Below are 16,345 nucleotides of genomic sequence, written 5' to 3'. Positions count from 1 at the left end.
AACTCACACAAAAGGTCCCACTCGCACGGCCTCGGCTTCCCATCGGGATGTCAGGCCGGGCTCTCTGCACCAGGAGCTCTCTGCTTGGGGCTGGGGCTGGGGGAGGGATGAGCTGCATCTGGTCCCATGCAGGGGGTGGGGATCCTGGAAAGCCCTGGAGAGGGGAGATGGGCTGGCACCCCGGAGAGCTGGGTCTGATGCCCAGCTGTGCCAGTCTTTGGACTGAAGCTGGGACTGGATTATGGGGGATGGATCACTCGATAATTGCCCTGTTCTGTTCATTCCCTCTGAAGCACCTGGCACTGTCAGGGACAGGATACTGGGCTAGATGGACCACTGGTCTGACCCACTATGGCCGTTTTTAGGCAGACTCCCCTGTGTGACCTTGGACATTTCACTTCACTTCCCTGGGCCTCAGTTTCCCCCCCGTAACATGGGGGTAATAATTCTCTCTTGTTGAGTTAGATTTGAGGCTCCCGGGGGCAGGGGCTGTGTCTCGCCCTGTATCCGTGAAGCGCCTGGCACAGTTCAGGACCTGCTCTCCGCTGAGGAGGATTAAGTAATAAAAGCCGCAAGTCACTGCGTGGGTGAGCGCAGGGGCTCCAGAGTTTAAGGAGGGTGTTGGGGGGAGTTCCCGTGATCTGGTTCCCACCTGTAGCTTTACTGTGGCAAGGTAAGTCCCTGGGAATGCACCTGCCTGTCCTATCCAGAGAGAGCGCCGTCCACTAACAGGTGCTCTGGGCTCCATCTGAGACACCAGGGATTCAAACGTCCATTGCCCTGAACATCCCCAGAGCACATGTAACTGGGGCGGGTGGATCAGCGGCGCCGCAGGAAACCTGCTTCCTACCAGAGATCAATAGCTGGTCTCAGACTTGTGCACCATGTTGGACCACATCTTAATAGAGAGATCACCCACCCGCACAGTCTCCTCGCCAGCGTGAATCCACAACGACCTGTGAGCCACCAGGGACGGGGCCGAGACCCACCAAACTACTGTGTGCAGCTGGGAACCTCCAACTCATTGCATCAGCTAAGAATCAACAAGGCATTGTATACAACTGGGAGCCACCAGCTGCTTCCCCTTTGACAGCTATTGTCTCACGCTCTCTGCAGACCTAGGCAGATGCTGCTGCACCGATTACACTCAAGGCAGGTCCCCCCCTCCTCAGATCAGCTGTCTCAGGCTCTCTGCAAAGTCAGGCAGTATCGCTGCAGCATTTACTCCTGGCTCACGTTTTCAATCTTTTCTCGACAAACATGAGGGCTAGAAATATATTGGTTTAATGATCGTCAAGTGCCTGCCATAATCACGGGACTGCAGGAGCTAGGGCACCGGACACCAGTATAATGACCGTACATTAATCCAGCCCTGCCTCTAGTTGTCTGAGACAGTAGCTGTGAGGGGGAGAGCTGCCCCAAGTCTAACTGATGCAGGGACATTTGCCTGAGTCTGCAGAGAGCCTGAGACAACAGCAGTGTCATTAGAGTGTGGGTTCCTTGGAGCAGGGACGGTCTTCCTTCAGTGTTTGGAAAGTGCCTGGCACATGAAATATAATCAGTCGTGATAATAATAACCATCGCTACCGCTATGGACTAGTTAGTAAGTACATTCAGTATCGCCATGGTTACCATACCTCTTCCCTAGCAACACAGGGCCAGAATCTGCCACGCTTGCTCATGCTGAGAGTTACTTTTCCTCCTCAACTAGGGTACCAATCTCCTTGGGAAGACTCAAGAACTAACAAACCACTTGTTCTGAGTAGGGGTTGTAGAACGTGGCTAATAATAAGCCCCAGTTTTCTCCTGATTTGCTGCACGTGCCCCATTACGACAGGCCGGTGGAACTCATTGCCACAAGATGTCACCAAGGTCATTAAAAATGGCTGTTGGTTTTGGGATGCCATAATTGTTGGGTGAGCAAGATAGGATGCCTTAAAGAGGTCTGATTGTCAAAGGGTGGGCACCCAGCACTGCCTGGAAATCTTGAGTGGTTTATATTATAATCATAGTCTTTATAAGCACTTGTCATCAGTAGATGGCAAAGCACTTTCAAAGGAGGGTGATATCATTGTCCCCATTTTTACAGAGGAGAAAACTGAGGCCCAGAGCAGGGAAAGGTCTCACCCAAGCAGGCCAGTGCTAGAACCCACATCTCCAACATCACAATCCAGTCCTCTAACCACTAGGCCACACATAAATCAAACGATGGATAACCAGCCCCCCGCCAAGGCAGGTCCCCTCCTGACCTGCGATCGTTTGAGATCAGCCCATGAGCTGAAGCAGGGGGTTTTAGAGCCCCGCCAAACCTCTGGATTGAGTTGGTTTCTGGAATATTTACTGTTCTGGCTCTGAATTTCCTTGTTACCCATACAAACATCCAAACCTTGTTCTCAGACCTGCTAAGCTCTTACACCAGGATTTTCACAAGTGACGAGTGAAAAGACGCACGGGAAGGGGCCAGATATTCAGACTAGCCCTGGTCCTTTGCAGGACAGAGGGCAAAGAGCTAGGAGCGAACGATACTGACAGATCGAGAGCAGCGCTCTGGTTAAACGGCGCTTGGTGCCCCTGGGAACAGCAAACCCGACGCGCCGTCATCTCTCCCTCTTCCTCTCTAAAGACGTTGCCAGCGACGGACATCCTGAACCAGCCCGGCGAGCTGTGGACAGTAACGTTTCACTGGGTTTGAAAGCGTGCTCTCGAAAGCCCGAGTAGAACTTGCCGGTGTATTTATAGACTAGGGTGGGGCGTGCCTCCTGCATGTCATGCCAGTTGTGATGCCGCCTGCTGCTGGCTTCTTTTCCTCCAGCTTGGCGGGAGCGGCCGGCCTAGTAGCCCAGGAAGCAGAACCGGGGCAGCAGCAGCGCGAGGCTTCTGCATGCAGTTAGAGTCTCCCGTCGCAGGGGGATGCAAGAGGACACGCTTGGACCAGCAGTCACCTGCAGGGAGTGAAGCTGGGACGGCTGGATCCAACAGCGCGAGGCACCAGTGCCTGGCCTCAGTGCCCCGGCTTCTACAGCGCAACGGCTGCAGTGGACTCGTAAACCTCGGCCAGCCCCTAGAGGGGGACAGAGAGGCACACGGTGGGAATGCAGTTCACGCATGCCCCCCTGGCCGGGGAAGGATCTCTGTTCCTGGATTAGCCACCAGAGAGGGATCGAGAGGAAGGATGATGCAATGGTTAGAGCACCAGCTGGGGACTTTCCTCGGCTCCAAGGCCAGAAGGAAGCGGTGTGAGCACCTGGCCTGACCTCCTGCGTCGCATCGGCCATCCGAGGCCCACAAAATAATTCCTGGAGCAGATCTCAAAAAACATCCCGCCTGCATTTAAACGTTCCCTGGGCTGGAGACTCGACCACGGTGCTAGGTAAGTTGCTCCATCGGGTAATTCCCCTCCTTGTTAAAAACGGACACCTTTCCCGTCTGAATTTGTCTAGCCCCACAACTATACATATACAATGATGGCTGCTAACAGCTAATTTAGACCCCAAAGGAGAGATCTTTGAGTCATTGTGGATATTTCTCTGAAAACATCCACTCAATGTGCAGCGGCCGTCAAAAAAGCGAACAGGATGCTGGGAATAATTAAGAAGGGGACAGATAATAGGACAGAAAATATTATATCGCCTCTATATAAATCCATGGGACACCCACAGCTTGAATACTGCGTGTGGATGTGGTCGCCCCATCTCAAAAAGATAGACTGGAATTGGAACAGGTTCAGAAAAGGACAATAAAAATGACTGGGGGTATGGAACGGCTTCCGTATGAGGAGAGATTAATAAAACTGGGACTTGTCAGCTTGGAAAAGAGATGGCTAAGGGGGGATAGGATAGAGGTCTATAAAATCATGATGGTTGTGGAGAAAGTAAAGAAGGAGGTGTTGTTTACTCCTCCTACACAAGAACTAGGGCTCACCCAATGCAATGAACAGGCAGCAGGTTTAAAACAAACCAAAGGAAGTATTTCTTCACACAAAGCACAGTCAACCTGTGGAACTCCTTGCCAGAGGATGTTGTGAAGGCCAAGACTATAACAAGGTTAAAAAAAGAACTAGATAAGTTCATGGAAGACAGATCCATCAATGGCTATTAGTCAGGATGGGCAGGGATGGTGTCCCTAGCCTCTGGTTGCCAGAAGCTGGGAATGGGTGACAGGGGATGGATCACTTGGTGATTCCCTGTTCTGTTCATTCCCTCTGGGGCACTTGGCACTGGCCGCTGTCGGAAGACAGGACACTGGGCTGGATGGACCTTTGGTCTGACCCAGTCTGCCCATTCTTATGTTTTTCAACTTCCAGCCACTGGGACCTGTTAGATCGAAGAGGCCGTGATCAAATCTTGACAGGCCTGAGTTCAAGTCACCTGCTTCCTGGGTCATCCTGGCCAGGTCTCTTTCCTGCCTCAGAAGGGGTTGGAAGGATAAATACGGTAACAGTTGGGGGCTACTCAGATCCTGGGGGAACATGGGCCATTGAAGTACCTTTGATTAGTGGGGAACAGCTCCCTGGGGGGATGCTCTATTCTGAAATGAAAGTGACTTGATTCTGGAATAATTATTCCCATCACAAAGCTCTGATGGAATGCGTTCAGAATGGAGTGTCCACATGGAAGAGTTATTCTGGATTAGCATTGCAGCTCAATTTCCCCTGTGTAGACAAGCCCCGAGCGTTTAAAGTCTGACACCCCAAAGTCACCCTTCGATCTGTTGGGAAACCCCGGCCATTAGATCTGTTTTAGAGCTAGGCAAACTGAAGTGCAGAGTGAGGGGAGTGACCGGCCAAGATCACATGTTGCAAAGGCAGAATGGAAACCCAGATCTCTTAGGGCCCAGGGCCTTAATCGCAAGGTTGTGCGTTTTTATTCCCAGACGTTTCAAAACAACAGCAAGTGGAGGGAGGGAGAGAGGGAAGGTGCGCTCCCAGGTTCCTGCAGCGATTTATTGTAGGAGCTACATTTTTCATGCACTTTGCAGGGGGGAGAGGAAACACTTCTCCCTGACAGCTGTTCCTCCCTCGAGCCAGTGGGGAGTCCAAATGTACATCAATTGATGCTCCACGGAGGCCGAGCGACCTAATGGTCAGAGCAAGGGACCTTCTTCTTCATTGTCTTGCACCTTGTGCAGCCATTTACCTGGGGGCAAAACGCTCCCGGAGGAACTGGTCGCTTCGGCCCCGCACTCTGCACCGGCTCAGGGCAATGCAGACTCAGGGCCCAGAGGCTGGGTGCTATTCTGGACTCTTGGAGGGAGTTGTTTATAGCAGAGGACCAGGAATCAAAGCCCCTTGGTACCATTCTGGCTACGAGAGGGAGTGAGGTCTAGTGGTTAGAGCAGGGGACTCCTGGGTTTTAGCGTCAGGTCTGGGAGTGCTATCTAGGAGTGGGAGCAAGGGCGGGTTTGGGGCGATATCCCCACTTCAGTAACGAAATAAGCACCTTTCCGAGTCCGGGCACTCTGAAAATCAGCCAGCGCTCAGTCTGTTTTTCACGCTCCCGTAAACTGTTCCTCAGCACCCTCTGTGGAGAGAGCGCTTGTTGCCCCCTTGACTAGCTCTGCTCGGGCTCCAAAGCCGCCAGATCACCGGTGGATCCTTCAGTTCGTCCTGATCGCGGCACGACTGCCGTGACCATCTGGGGGGAAGGCTGATTTGGAGCTCAGTCTCCTGATGCAGCCTGCGGTTAGTTTTGGGGGAGCAGGCGCGGGATGCGGGGGGGGCGAAGGTTTAGGCAGGGAAACCTTTAAGCCCATCTGGATCGGACAGCTGGGTGCCAAGCCAGAGGGACCTGACAGCATTTCTCCAAGCACCAAGGTCTAGTCTATAAGGGGCAACTCCACCTTGGGTGGGGACTGAGCTAGGTGGGACTTAATGGGGCTAATTTCCATGACGGGTGGCGGGGGTAAATGAAAGCCAAATTTGGCCTTGGGCGCCGGCTGCTTCGCCCTTCCCTGGTGGGTTTCAAGAGGCGCGTGGGCAAAGCAGGGCGGGATCCTCTCCTGCTGGAGGTCTGATGGGCCACAGGCTGCATGGCGATGGGGCGTGGGAGCCTGGCTTAGAGCCGAGGGAGTACTACCGTACCACAGCAGCCTCTGTTGAAAAGAGACCGGCTGAAGTGCTAACCTAGGTTTGATTAAAAAGGAAAATAGGGGAGGAACCTGGATTAACGCAAAAAAGCCTCTTGCACTAGATACAACTGGGGCGGGGCCTGGAACCGTGAGGAGCAGCGGCCACTCCGACCTACGCCTGCCTCCTCTTCCCCCTGCCTCCCTGCTCGCTTGGGTTACTGGGCTGGCTGCCGGGGTAACTGGGCGAAATTCCCTGGCCTGTGCAATGCAGGTCAGCCTGGATGATCCAGTGGTCCTGGCTGGCTTCATAAGCTACGAAGCCCGTTGGGAGCGGTTCTGCACCTTGTGGAATTATCTGCACCAGCCCACTTGGGACAGGAGCAACCGGATTCCAGCCCTACTGCACAGCGGTCTGAGGGGCCGTGCAGCGCGGACCGGGGGGGATCAGGGCCGCCGGCGAGTGCTGTCACTGATAGAAGCAGGAGAGGAAGCAGAGGAGAATTCCCACGCTCCGGGAGGAGGGGAATACGGGGAGGCAAAGCTAACTCTGAGATGTGGGGATGGGTCGTCGGCAAGGGGGACTGCACCCACCACCACCGCATCTCAAAGCTCCCACCACTCCACGGCAGGGGGTGCAGAGTCCCACAACTGCAATTTACTAGCATCCCGGGGACACAGGGGAGGAAGTATTTTGATCTTGACTGTGCCTCTTTAAAACCATGCTTCTGCAGCATAGGACTGCCTCGCTGGGTGCCAATTACAGCCGGATCCTAGGGCTCCAGGCTACTGTAATATAACTAATGAGGGCCCATATAATGACCGGTTAGTACAGGAGCCTTTCCCTACAGCCCTTGGCACAGTCCTGTTTTATGAAGGTTAAGAGGCGACTTATCCCAGGCTGTAAGTACCTAGACGGGGAACAGAGATGTGATAACCGAGGGCTCTTCCGTCTAGCAGGGGAAGGATCCAATGGTTGGAAGTTGAAACTAGCTGAATTCAGACTGGAACTAAGGTGCAAATGGTTAGCAGTGAGGATACGTAAGCCATGGAACAACCTACCAAAGGCTGAGGCAGAATCTACTTCTCCCTCACTGGGCCTGATTAAATCAAGACAGGTTGATTTTCTAACAGATCTGCTCTGATTCAAACAGGAATTAATGCTGGGAAGTCGTCGGGCCTGTGTTATATCTAGGCCCGGCAGAATTCCATTTTCATTTTTTTGTAATTTTGGCAGAGAACACGGATGTTTATTTCTAAACATTTTTCTGTTTTTATCAATTTAAATGTTCATAGTTCCAGGAAACTATGCAGGGGGGAGGTCAGACAATTATTTAATGGCAGTAGATGTGGAGATTCAAAAAGTAAAGGGCTTTATAACCGTTAAAAGACACATTGTCAACACATCCAAAGTAAATCTCCTTTGGTCAAACCCAAATAAGCTTTCAAGCAGCATTTTTCTTCCTTTGCCTCTCCATACATTTCTTTGAAATATTTGTCCTCAGTTTGTGTGGATACAGTGAAATCGACACTTACTGACACCAATAAAAATCTAATTTTCCAAGGCCAGTGATACAGGAAGTTAGAGTAGATGATCCCAGTGGTCACTCTGGCCTGAGATAAATCTCTCAGAGCGTGGGGTTTCCACCCCCAGTGGAAGAGGCTTCCTCCGACACCCGCTCTACGTATTCCCTGTAATGCAGCTGTTATGAGTCCCCGACACAGCCATCATCCCTAAGGCCTGGCGTCTCAGCTAAAACGCTCTGGCAGAGTCGGACTTGCCCACACGCAGACAGCGACAGGGCTAGCTATTCCAGAGTAGCTCTCCCTGTGGATGGCCTAGTCCGGATTCATTCATGCGCTTCCAAAGCGGACCGGGCGATCTCCTGGAACAGAGCGTCCACTCGGGGCAGCTACTGCAGAATGGCCTATTTCACAACGGCTATTCCAGTCGGTGTCACCCTGTAGACAAAACTTTGCCACTGAGAATCAGGTCCCTCACAACACACTCGGATTATGAACACTGAGCTCCTTCAATTCCCTGCCCTCGCCCCTTAATCACCCTGGGTTCTGTCCTCCTAGCGCCCCCAGTTTGTCTCCAGCATGTGTAGGCCAGTGAGGAGCCCACAAGTGAGCAGGGTATTACAGGGAGCGGTTACCCCAGAGAAGGGGCCAACGCCTCCGCACCCACAAATCGCATTGGCCTTTATCGCTTCACACACTCAGATCAAATCCATGGCCCAATGTCCCACCGTGAGTAAAAGGCACAGGTCCAAACCCTGACACTGTCTGTTCTACCGCAGAGGACCCCCAGGGTGTCACAGAGAAGCCAGCGGATGGATTTCACCCAGCGTCGGCATCCGATTCCTTTCCTGGTTCCGCTAACTCAGGATAACACTGTCCCCCGACACAGAGCAAGCCAGATGCCAATCAGCAAAACAGGCTCTGGTGGGGCCCCAGGATTTTGAAGTGGCTGATGAAACGTTAGCTGCCGATTAAATCAAAGTGTGAAAATGTTGCAAGGACCTGGCTGTGAGCGCGAGTCGCACACATTACACGTGCACAGAATTCAGTGCATTACCATGCCCATGAACCCAGGTCAGTATGTTACACACACGCACACATGAATCCAGTTCTTTATAATACACACACATCCATAAACCCAGCTCACGACGGTATGATATTGTGTACGTGTAGATTCACGAGCATGCACACCACTGCTCTCTACCGGACAGAAGCAGGGCAGCTCGGAGGTGCACCGTAACCCCCATGCTGCTAACAACACCCCGCACGTGTCTCCTTGAGCTCAGGGGGTCGGGCCGGGGCTTTTAGAGCCGAAGTCTGAGTGCCCTGTTCCCGCTGGCACTGGGTCTTTCCCACAGGCCGCGGCATGTCAGCGGCCACAGATTTGCTAGCAGACTTTGCGGGGCACGGCAGGAAGAGGGTGGGTTATTTGATTTCTTCTGAAGACAGCTCGAATCACTAGATGTAATTGCACAAAAAAGGCTCCCACTCTCTGAAAACACATCTGCCCCTGATTCCAGCCGAACAGATCCGCACGCACCACGTTGAGCGGCGAAGGCTCGTTGGCTGGGGGGCCGTCGAGAGGAGTTTCCCACAATCTTCACCTCAAGGGACCAAATGCATCACTGGTGTAATCCCACTGGCGTCAGTGGGGGCCAGATCCCCAGCTGGCACAAAGCGGCATCGCTCCCTCGCCAACAGTGGATCCACTGGAGCCTGTCTGTGGCTCTAACCCATGATGTTATTCAGCTGTTGCTCTATTGAGGTCAATGGGGCCAGATCCCCAGCGGGTGTAAATCAGTGCCACGCCGCAGAAGTCAACCCAGCTGAGCCAATTTACGCCATGATTTGGTCCAATGGCTCTAAAACCGTAAGCTCCTACAGGAGCCAAAAAGACCTTTAGCTGTCACCACCGAGTGACAGGTACAGGGCTGTCCCTCCGACGCATTTCCAGCTCCCTCCTTTCCGGCCCCCAGGGCGTGGGAAAGAGCTGGCCTCTCTTCCCAGGCTTCGGAGGAGAAGAGGAGTACGCTTCTGTTTCAATTCCAGGCGACTCTCTTTGCTAAGCTGGGTACTATTTTTTGTCTAGCGACGTGGATGTACTGACAGTGAGAGTCAAGCCCATTTCAAATAAACACACAGGCTCAGGCCCGGCTCATTCCTCCAGCGGCACCCGCCGGCCCCAGCCGAGAGCAGGGCCCCGTCATGCCAGGCGCTGTACAGGAGGAGCGAGAGAAAGAGCTCCCAGGCTAGCCAGCCCGCCACGGAAGAGACAGCCTTGAAAACGGGATTTCCGGCTGATCCTGCCGTGTTCCCAAAGGAGAATCTCGCCCAAGTCCCACAGACTCCGGGATAATGTCTGGAGACAATGTAACTGTATTCTTAATTCAGGTTGAAGGTGGCTTCCTAAGGTAAAACCCAGTTTTCAGGCAGCCTAACTTCTACCATGCTGCGAAATGTTACCGCCCTCTATCTTCTCACCGTGTAAATGATACGCACGGGGCCAGATCCTCCGCCGGTGCAAAGCCGCACCGTTGTGCTGGTTTCAATGGCACGACGCTGACTTACATCGGCCGGGGGATCTGGCCCCACTGACTCCAGTCGGGTAACACCAAGTTACACCCGCTGGGGATCTGACGCGATTGACTCTAATGGAGTCAGATCCTTTCCACACCAGCTGGGGATCTGGCCCCACCGACTCCAGTGGAGTGATGCTGACTGACACCAGCTGCAGCTCTGGTCCCACAGACTCCGTGGCGTGATGCCAATTTACACCTGCTGGGAGCTAGCCAGCAGCAAATAATTCAAAGTTATTTCACCTGCTGGGCTCTCCCAGTGCATCTGGGTTTCTATCTTTTGGAGCGTAACCCCTGGAGGGTCAGGTCTGCTGCCTACCGCACGCTGTCAGCACTTTAATCATCATCCTATTTCTTACGACGTGAATTTCTAAAGCGTGCACCGCCGCAGAGGGGAGGAAACCCATCGGATCTCTTCGGCTACGTTTGCAGAGCTAAATCCCTCTCTGGCCCAGTTCAGCCCGGCCACCGCTGACATGGACGGCGCCGCTTTTCGCCAGCTGAGGATTTGGCCCCTGCCGTTTCAAAAGCACATTTCGCTGTCTGGGAAATCAAGCCGATTCTGGCAGAACACCTGTCCCCATACATAACGGGCACGCTGCGGGCCCGCCACGCCACTCCGTCCCGTTCCAATCGCCCCTGTTCCAAACACAGGAACCCCTTCCCTGGGGCAGCAACACGCACTTTCCAATCAACCGTGGGCGCCAGCATCCCTCTGGCGAATGCAACGAGAAGACCCAGGGGCCGCTGGCATGGGGTGGCCCCCTTCGGAGCAGGGCACAGACTGGACATGGAGCAGGCGGGTAAAGGCACCAGGTGGGTCCAGGAGCCGGGGAAGACAATGGAAGTTTACAGGGGAATTTTAAAAAATGGATTCTGATTATTAAACAGTCGGGAGGAGCCCTGGCAGGATCCATCCCAAGCTGGGGGGGGGGGGGGGGGGGTATTGTTTTCTGCCAAGGCATCGGTTGCAAATCTAACACTGCACAAGACTGGGGGGGGGCAGGTTCTCAGGTGGCGTCAGCTATAGAATCTGCCCCCCCCCCCGGGACTGTAAGGAGAAACCCACTGAATAGGGGAGAGTGGGGGGGGGTAGGTTGCAGGAGGTGGGAAAAGGAGCTGAGATGCCAAGGTAACAGAGAGACAGGGGCACGCAAGTGATTTGCGGGTGGAAAATCCAGCACCCCCCCACACACACACAGGGCAGCTGCCCCCCCAGCCCACTCCCCCCCCCCCCCCCGCATACACACCCTGCTCCCAGAGCCTCCAGCAAAGAAGCCAGAGGGAAAACCTGCAAGCACCATCCAGTCACCAGCACCCGCCCCCCCACCATGTGTCCAAGCTGCCCCCCCCCGCATACCTGGGGGTCTGCTCCTCTCTCTCCTCCCCACCTCGAGCCTGGGGCTGACCGCGAGCTCGGAAGGCATCAAGTTACTTCTCCATGGTCGCCGCCTGGCAGGGCTGGGGCTGCGTGCGGGAGGGGCGGGGGGGCCGCTCCAGCTGCCGGCTCGCTCCGAGACGCGCCCCCGCCCCCCAGCCCCCGCCCTCGCAGCCGGCCGGAGCCCGCCCAGCGTGGGGGGCGGAGCGCGGGGCGGGTCCTGGGGAAAAAGGGGGCACGGGGAGAGCTTGGACAGAGGCCGGGGGGAGCACCCAGGGGCGGGGGGGCGGCGGCCAGCACCCAGGGGCGGGGCTCCCAGTCCCAGGGAAAGGGGATCTTGGCAGAGAGGGGGCCCGGAGCTCCCGAGAATTCAGCACCTCCCAGTGCAGGACAGCTCCCCCCCGCTCCCCCCCACAGTGCAGGACAGCTCCCCCCACACACACACACACCCCGCCAGTGCAGGACAGCTCCCCCCCACACACACACACACACAATGCAGGACAGCTCCCAGCTCCCCCCCCAGTGCAGGACAGCTCCCCCCCCCACACACACACCCCGCCAGTGCAGACAGCTCCCCCACACACACACACACACCCCGCCAGTGCAGGACAGCTCCCCCCCACACACACACACACACCCCGCCAGTGCAGGACAGCCCCCCCACACACCCCGCCAGTGCAGACAGCTCCCCCCCCCACACACACACACCCCGCCAGTGCAGGACAGCTCCCCCCCACACACACACACACACCCCGCCAGTGCAGGACAGCCCCCCCACACACCCCGCCAGTGCAGGACAGCTCCCCCCCCCCACACACACACACACACCCCGCCAGTGCAGGACAGCCCCCCCACACACCCCGCCAGTGCAGGACAGCTCCCCCCCCCCACACACACACACACACCCCGCCAGTGCAGGACAGCCCCCCCCCCACACACACACACACCCCGCCAGTGCAGGACAGCCCCCCCACACACACACACACAGTGCAGGACAGCCCCCCACACACACACACCCCGCCAGTGCAGACAGCTCCCCCCCCACACACACACACACCCCGCCAGTGCAGGACAGCCCCCCCCCACACACACACACAGTGCAGGACAGCCCCCCCCCCCCACACACACACAGTGCAGGACAGCCCCCCCCCACACACACCCCGCCAGTGCAGGACAGCCCCCCCCACACCCCGCCAATGCAGACAGCTCCCCCACACACACACACCCCGCCAGTGCAGGACAGCCCCCCCACACACACACACTCCGCCAGTGCAGGACAGCTCCCCCCACACACACACACCCCGCCAGTGCAGGACAGCTCCCCCCCCACACACACACCCCGCCAGTGCAGGACAGCTCCCCCCCCCCACACACACACCCCGCCAGTGCAGGACAGCCCCCCGACACACACACCCCGCCAGTGCAGACAGCTCCCCCCCACACACACAGTGCAGGACAGCTCCCCCCCCCCCCCACACACACACAGTGCAGGACAGCTCCCAGCTCCCCCCCCCCCCCCCAGTGCAGGACAGCTTCCCCCCCCCCCCCCACACACACACACAGTGCAGGACAGCTCCCCCCCCCACACACACACACACAGTGCAGGACAGCTCCCCCCCCCCACACACACACACAGTGCAGGACAGCTCCCAGCTCCCCCCCCCCCAGTGCAGGACAGCTTCCCCCCCCTCCCCACAGTGCAGGACAGCTCCCAGCTCCCCCCTCTCCCCCCACCCCACGTGCAGGACAGCTCCCAGCTCCCCCCCACACACACACGCAGTGCAGGACAGCTCCCAGCTCCCCCCACACACACACACACACAGTGCAGGACAGCTCCCAGCTCCCCCCCCCACACACACACAGTGCAGGACAGCTCCCAGCTCCCCCCTCCCCACAGTGCAGGACAGGTCCCCCCGCCACACACACACACACACACACACACAGAGTGCAGGACAGCTCCCAGCTCCCCCCCCCCCCCAGTGCAGGACAGGTCCCCCCGCCACACACACACACACACACACAGTGCAGGACAGCTCCCCCCCCCACACACACACACACAGTGCAGGACAGCTCCCAGCTCCCCCACACACACACACACAGTGCAGGACAGCTCCCAGCTCCCCCCTCCCCACAGTGCAGGACAGATCCCAGCCCCCCAGTGCCCGAGCTCCAAGGCACCCAGCGAACCACACCTTCCCCTGCACCTGGGGACACTTCTGATTCACGTTTGCCGGCTTCCCTGGCTGGGCCATGAGGGGCAGGAGAGAAACCCAGCTCCCTGCTCCCCTGGCAGCGCCCCGGCTCTAACCCCACTGAGGCAAGGCTCCGCATTCAAAGCAAAGACCCACCCTTCCTAAGACAAGCCTGGGGCACTTAACACAAAGGGGGGGGGGGGAAACTAGTTCATGTGTTTGCCCTTTGTGTGGCTACCTCCTAACCCAGTTGGCATATTACACTAGCACCCGCAGGCTCCTGCTGAGATCAGGGCCCCACAGTGCCTGGCGCTGCACACAGGTGGCATGAGAGACAGCCCATCTCGAGGAACTCACAGTGTAAAGAGATAAAGGGAAACTGAGGCACAGAGCAGGAAAGTGACTTGCCTATGCCAGGAGTAGAACCCAGGACTCCCAGTCCCGTGCTCTACCCACTAGGCCACACTACCTATAACTGGAGCCCTACACACATTATTTAGGGCCAGGATGGTCAAAGGCACCTAGGGAGGGAGGGAGGGAGGGGCATTTCCAAAGGGGTCGCCACCTTCCCCTCTCTACATTTGCTTTAATATCCGTTGCCTTGTCTCCATCCCCACCCTGCCTCTGATCGCCAGCTTTGCTGCGGCTCTCTCCAGCGGGGAAAGGAAGCAGGCTGGGGGGAGAAAAACAGCAGAGGCCATCTCTAGAGGTTGTTGGGGGAAAATGCTCCACCACCCCCCCGCCCCACACACACTTCCTTTGGTTTCCCGGCCACACAACAATCCGCCTCATGAATACGCAAAGTGCCCAGAGTTTATTGGTTCCAGGCACCGCATGTGTCAAGCGGCAGAGCAAGGGGAAGAAAGCCAGAGCCAATCGGCTCCGCGCAAACTGCATATTGATTATGCTCCATGAAACCTAATGGTGAGAAGGGCGATTAAAATGAAACCTGCCCATTTAAAAGAAAAAATCCTCTTGAGTAATGGGTCCATGCAGGAAAGCATAAGGGGACAAATCTCCTTAAAAGAACAGGTCCATTTCCATGTGCCTGTACGAAACCAGCTGGGAGAGAAATTCCATTTAAACACCACCCTGCTCGATTTATTTTTAGCACCGCTTTCTATACCAGGCAACGGTGCAGGAAGTTAGCAAGATGCCTACGGAGAGAGGAAATTAAGATCTTTCGCCAATTACTAAAGACTGTTGCCTTTTGTTTTTCAGGTGCACTGCAGAACTCAGATTAAAATATACGAAACTCTTCCAGCTTGGCTGCTGAGGCGAGAACATGAAGAGGGGAGGAAAAAGCAAGAGAAATTCAGTGCTAGTAAGAGTCACTGACTGAGACCAACTCACACACTGCTGATAATTATCATTCACCTCATTCTAATGAAGGCCAGGCCGCATTGTGCCAGCCGCTGTATGAGACACAGTCCTTGGCCTATGAAACTCTCAGTCTAGCTAGACGAGACTATCCCAGGGGAGAAGAAAGGAAGGGTGATTTATCCCATTTCACAGATGGGGAAACTGAGGCCAAGAGAGGCTAAATGACTTACCCAAGCTCTCACAGGAAGTCCACTGCAGGACAGGAACTGGTCCCAAATCTCCTGAGTCCCAATCCAGGGCTAAGCAGCGGGACAGCCCAGAGATAGAGAAATAACCCTGGCCTTTGTCTGGCACGGTACAGACCTCATGGCGCTTTCAGTGACTCCACCCCCTGCTCTGCATTTGTTGGTGGTTCCCAAACTTTGGCCCCCTAGACCCCTGCTGGGCCCCGAGAACAGCTGGCCATGCCCGTGGGACTAGTCCACCCTCCGTCTGACTAGCGGGCGCTGAAGAGCATTCAAAGCAGTGTAACATTTAATAAACTCTCCCCAGGCATTACTGTTCCCTGGCAATGTGCGTCTGCAAATAGGGGCGGGGGCTCTAAAATGAAAGAGGGAGAAGGTGCAAAGGGTGGAATGAAAAAGAACCTCACACCCACCCCGCTTGCAGCCCCATTCGATGGAAGAGGCTAGAGGACACTGACTCCAGGGGTGCAGAACATTTTGGAAAATCCATCCCTGTGTGTTCAAAGTCTTACCCCAGCCTCAAGCCATATGCTGCAGAAAGCTCCTGCCAGGTCCCAGCGGCTGGCCAAGGGAGGCCGCGCTGGAACTCAAGCTGGTTTATCTGTAGTTAGCAGCTGGCTGCTCACTAAAGAGTTTGGGCCCCATTTCAAGAGCCTGGCGATCCGCTGATTCACATCCACTAACCCATCACTGGGGACGTGAGCAGAGGGCAGCCACCAAAGCCCCAAGATTTGTATATTTCATCATTTGTGTTACTGCAGCACGGGGAGCCTCGGCGAGCACCGGACGCACACCTGGGACAAGACGGTCCCTGCCCCAAAGGGCTTCCATTGTAAGCCAGGCAAAGACTGGGAAAAGGAAAGCCGGGCTCCGAGATGGGGCGTGGGCACCAGCAGCAAAGGCAAAGAACAGAAACAGATTTTCCAATCCAGCGTTCAGCCTGCTCTGGCCAGCACCAGAATTCATCCTGATGTTAAAGCAATTCTCACTCTCTCTCTCCTACGCACTCCCCCGCCATCCCATCCCCTCTCCGCCCCCACACCT

At 56.0% G+C, this 16,345-nt stretch overlaps 1 protein-coding gene across 3 annotated transcripts in view; it reads right to left on the bottom strand.

Moving 5' to 3' along the window:
* Positions 1–15,332, bottom strand: part of SLC8A2 (solute carrier family 8 member A2) — an 87,034-nt gene extending 71,702 nt beyond the window's left edge. Inside the window, exon 1 of one of the 3 annotated variants that reach the window (XM_043534731.1) lies at positions 15,287–15,332. Coding sequence is in view for 2 of the 3 variants with exons in the window: in XM_037884518.2 (XP_037740446.1) it covers positions 11,524–11,590 (67 nt within the window). In the remaining variant the exon portion in view is untranslated. Of the gene's footprint in view, positions 1–11,523; positions 11,696–15,286 lie in introns of those variants that run through there. The other 2 variants (XM_037884518.2, XM_043534730.1) reach the window with 2 other exon arrangements.
* Between the last annotated feature and the right edge of the window lie 1,013 nt (positions 15,333–16,345).

Source organism: Chelonia mydas, chromosome 23 (assembly GCF_015237465.2).
Source record: "Chelonia mydas isolate rCheMyd1 chromosome 23, rCheMyd1.pri.v2, whole genome shotgun sequence".
In the NCBI taxonomy this organism is placed as follows: Eukaryota; Metazoa; Chordata; order Testudines; family Cheloniidae; genus Chelonia; species Chelonia mydas.
This window is presented reverse-complemented; position numbering and strand designations above follow the sequence as displayed.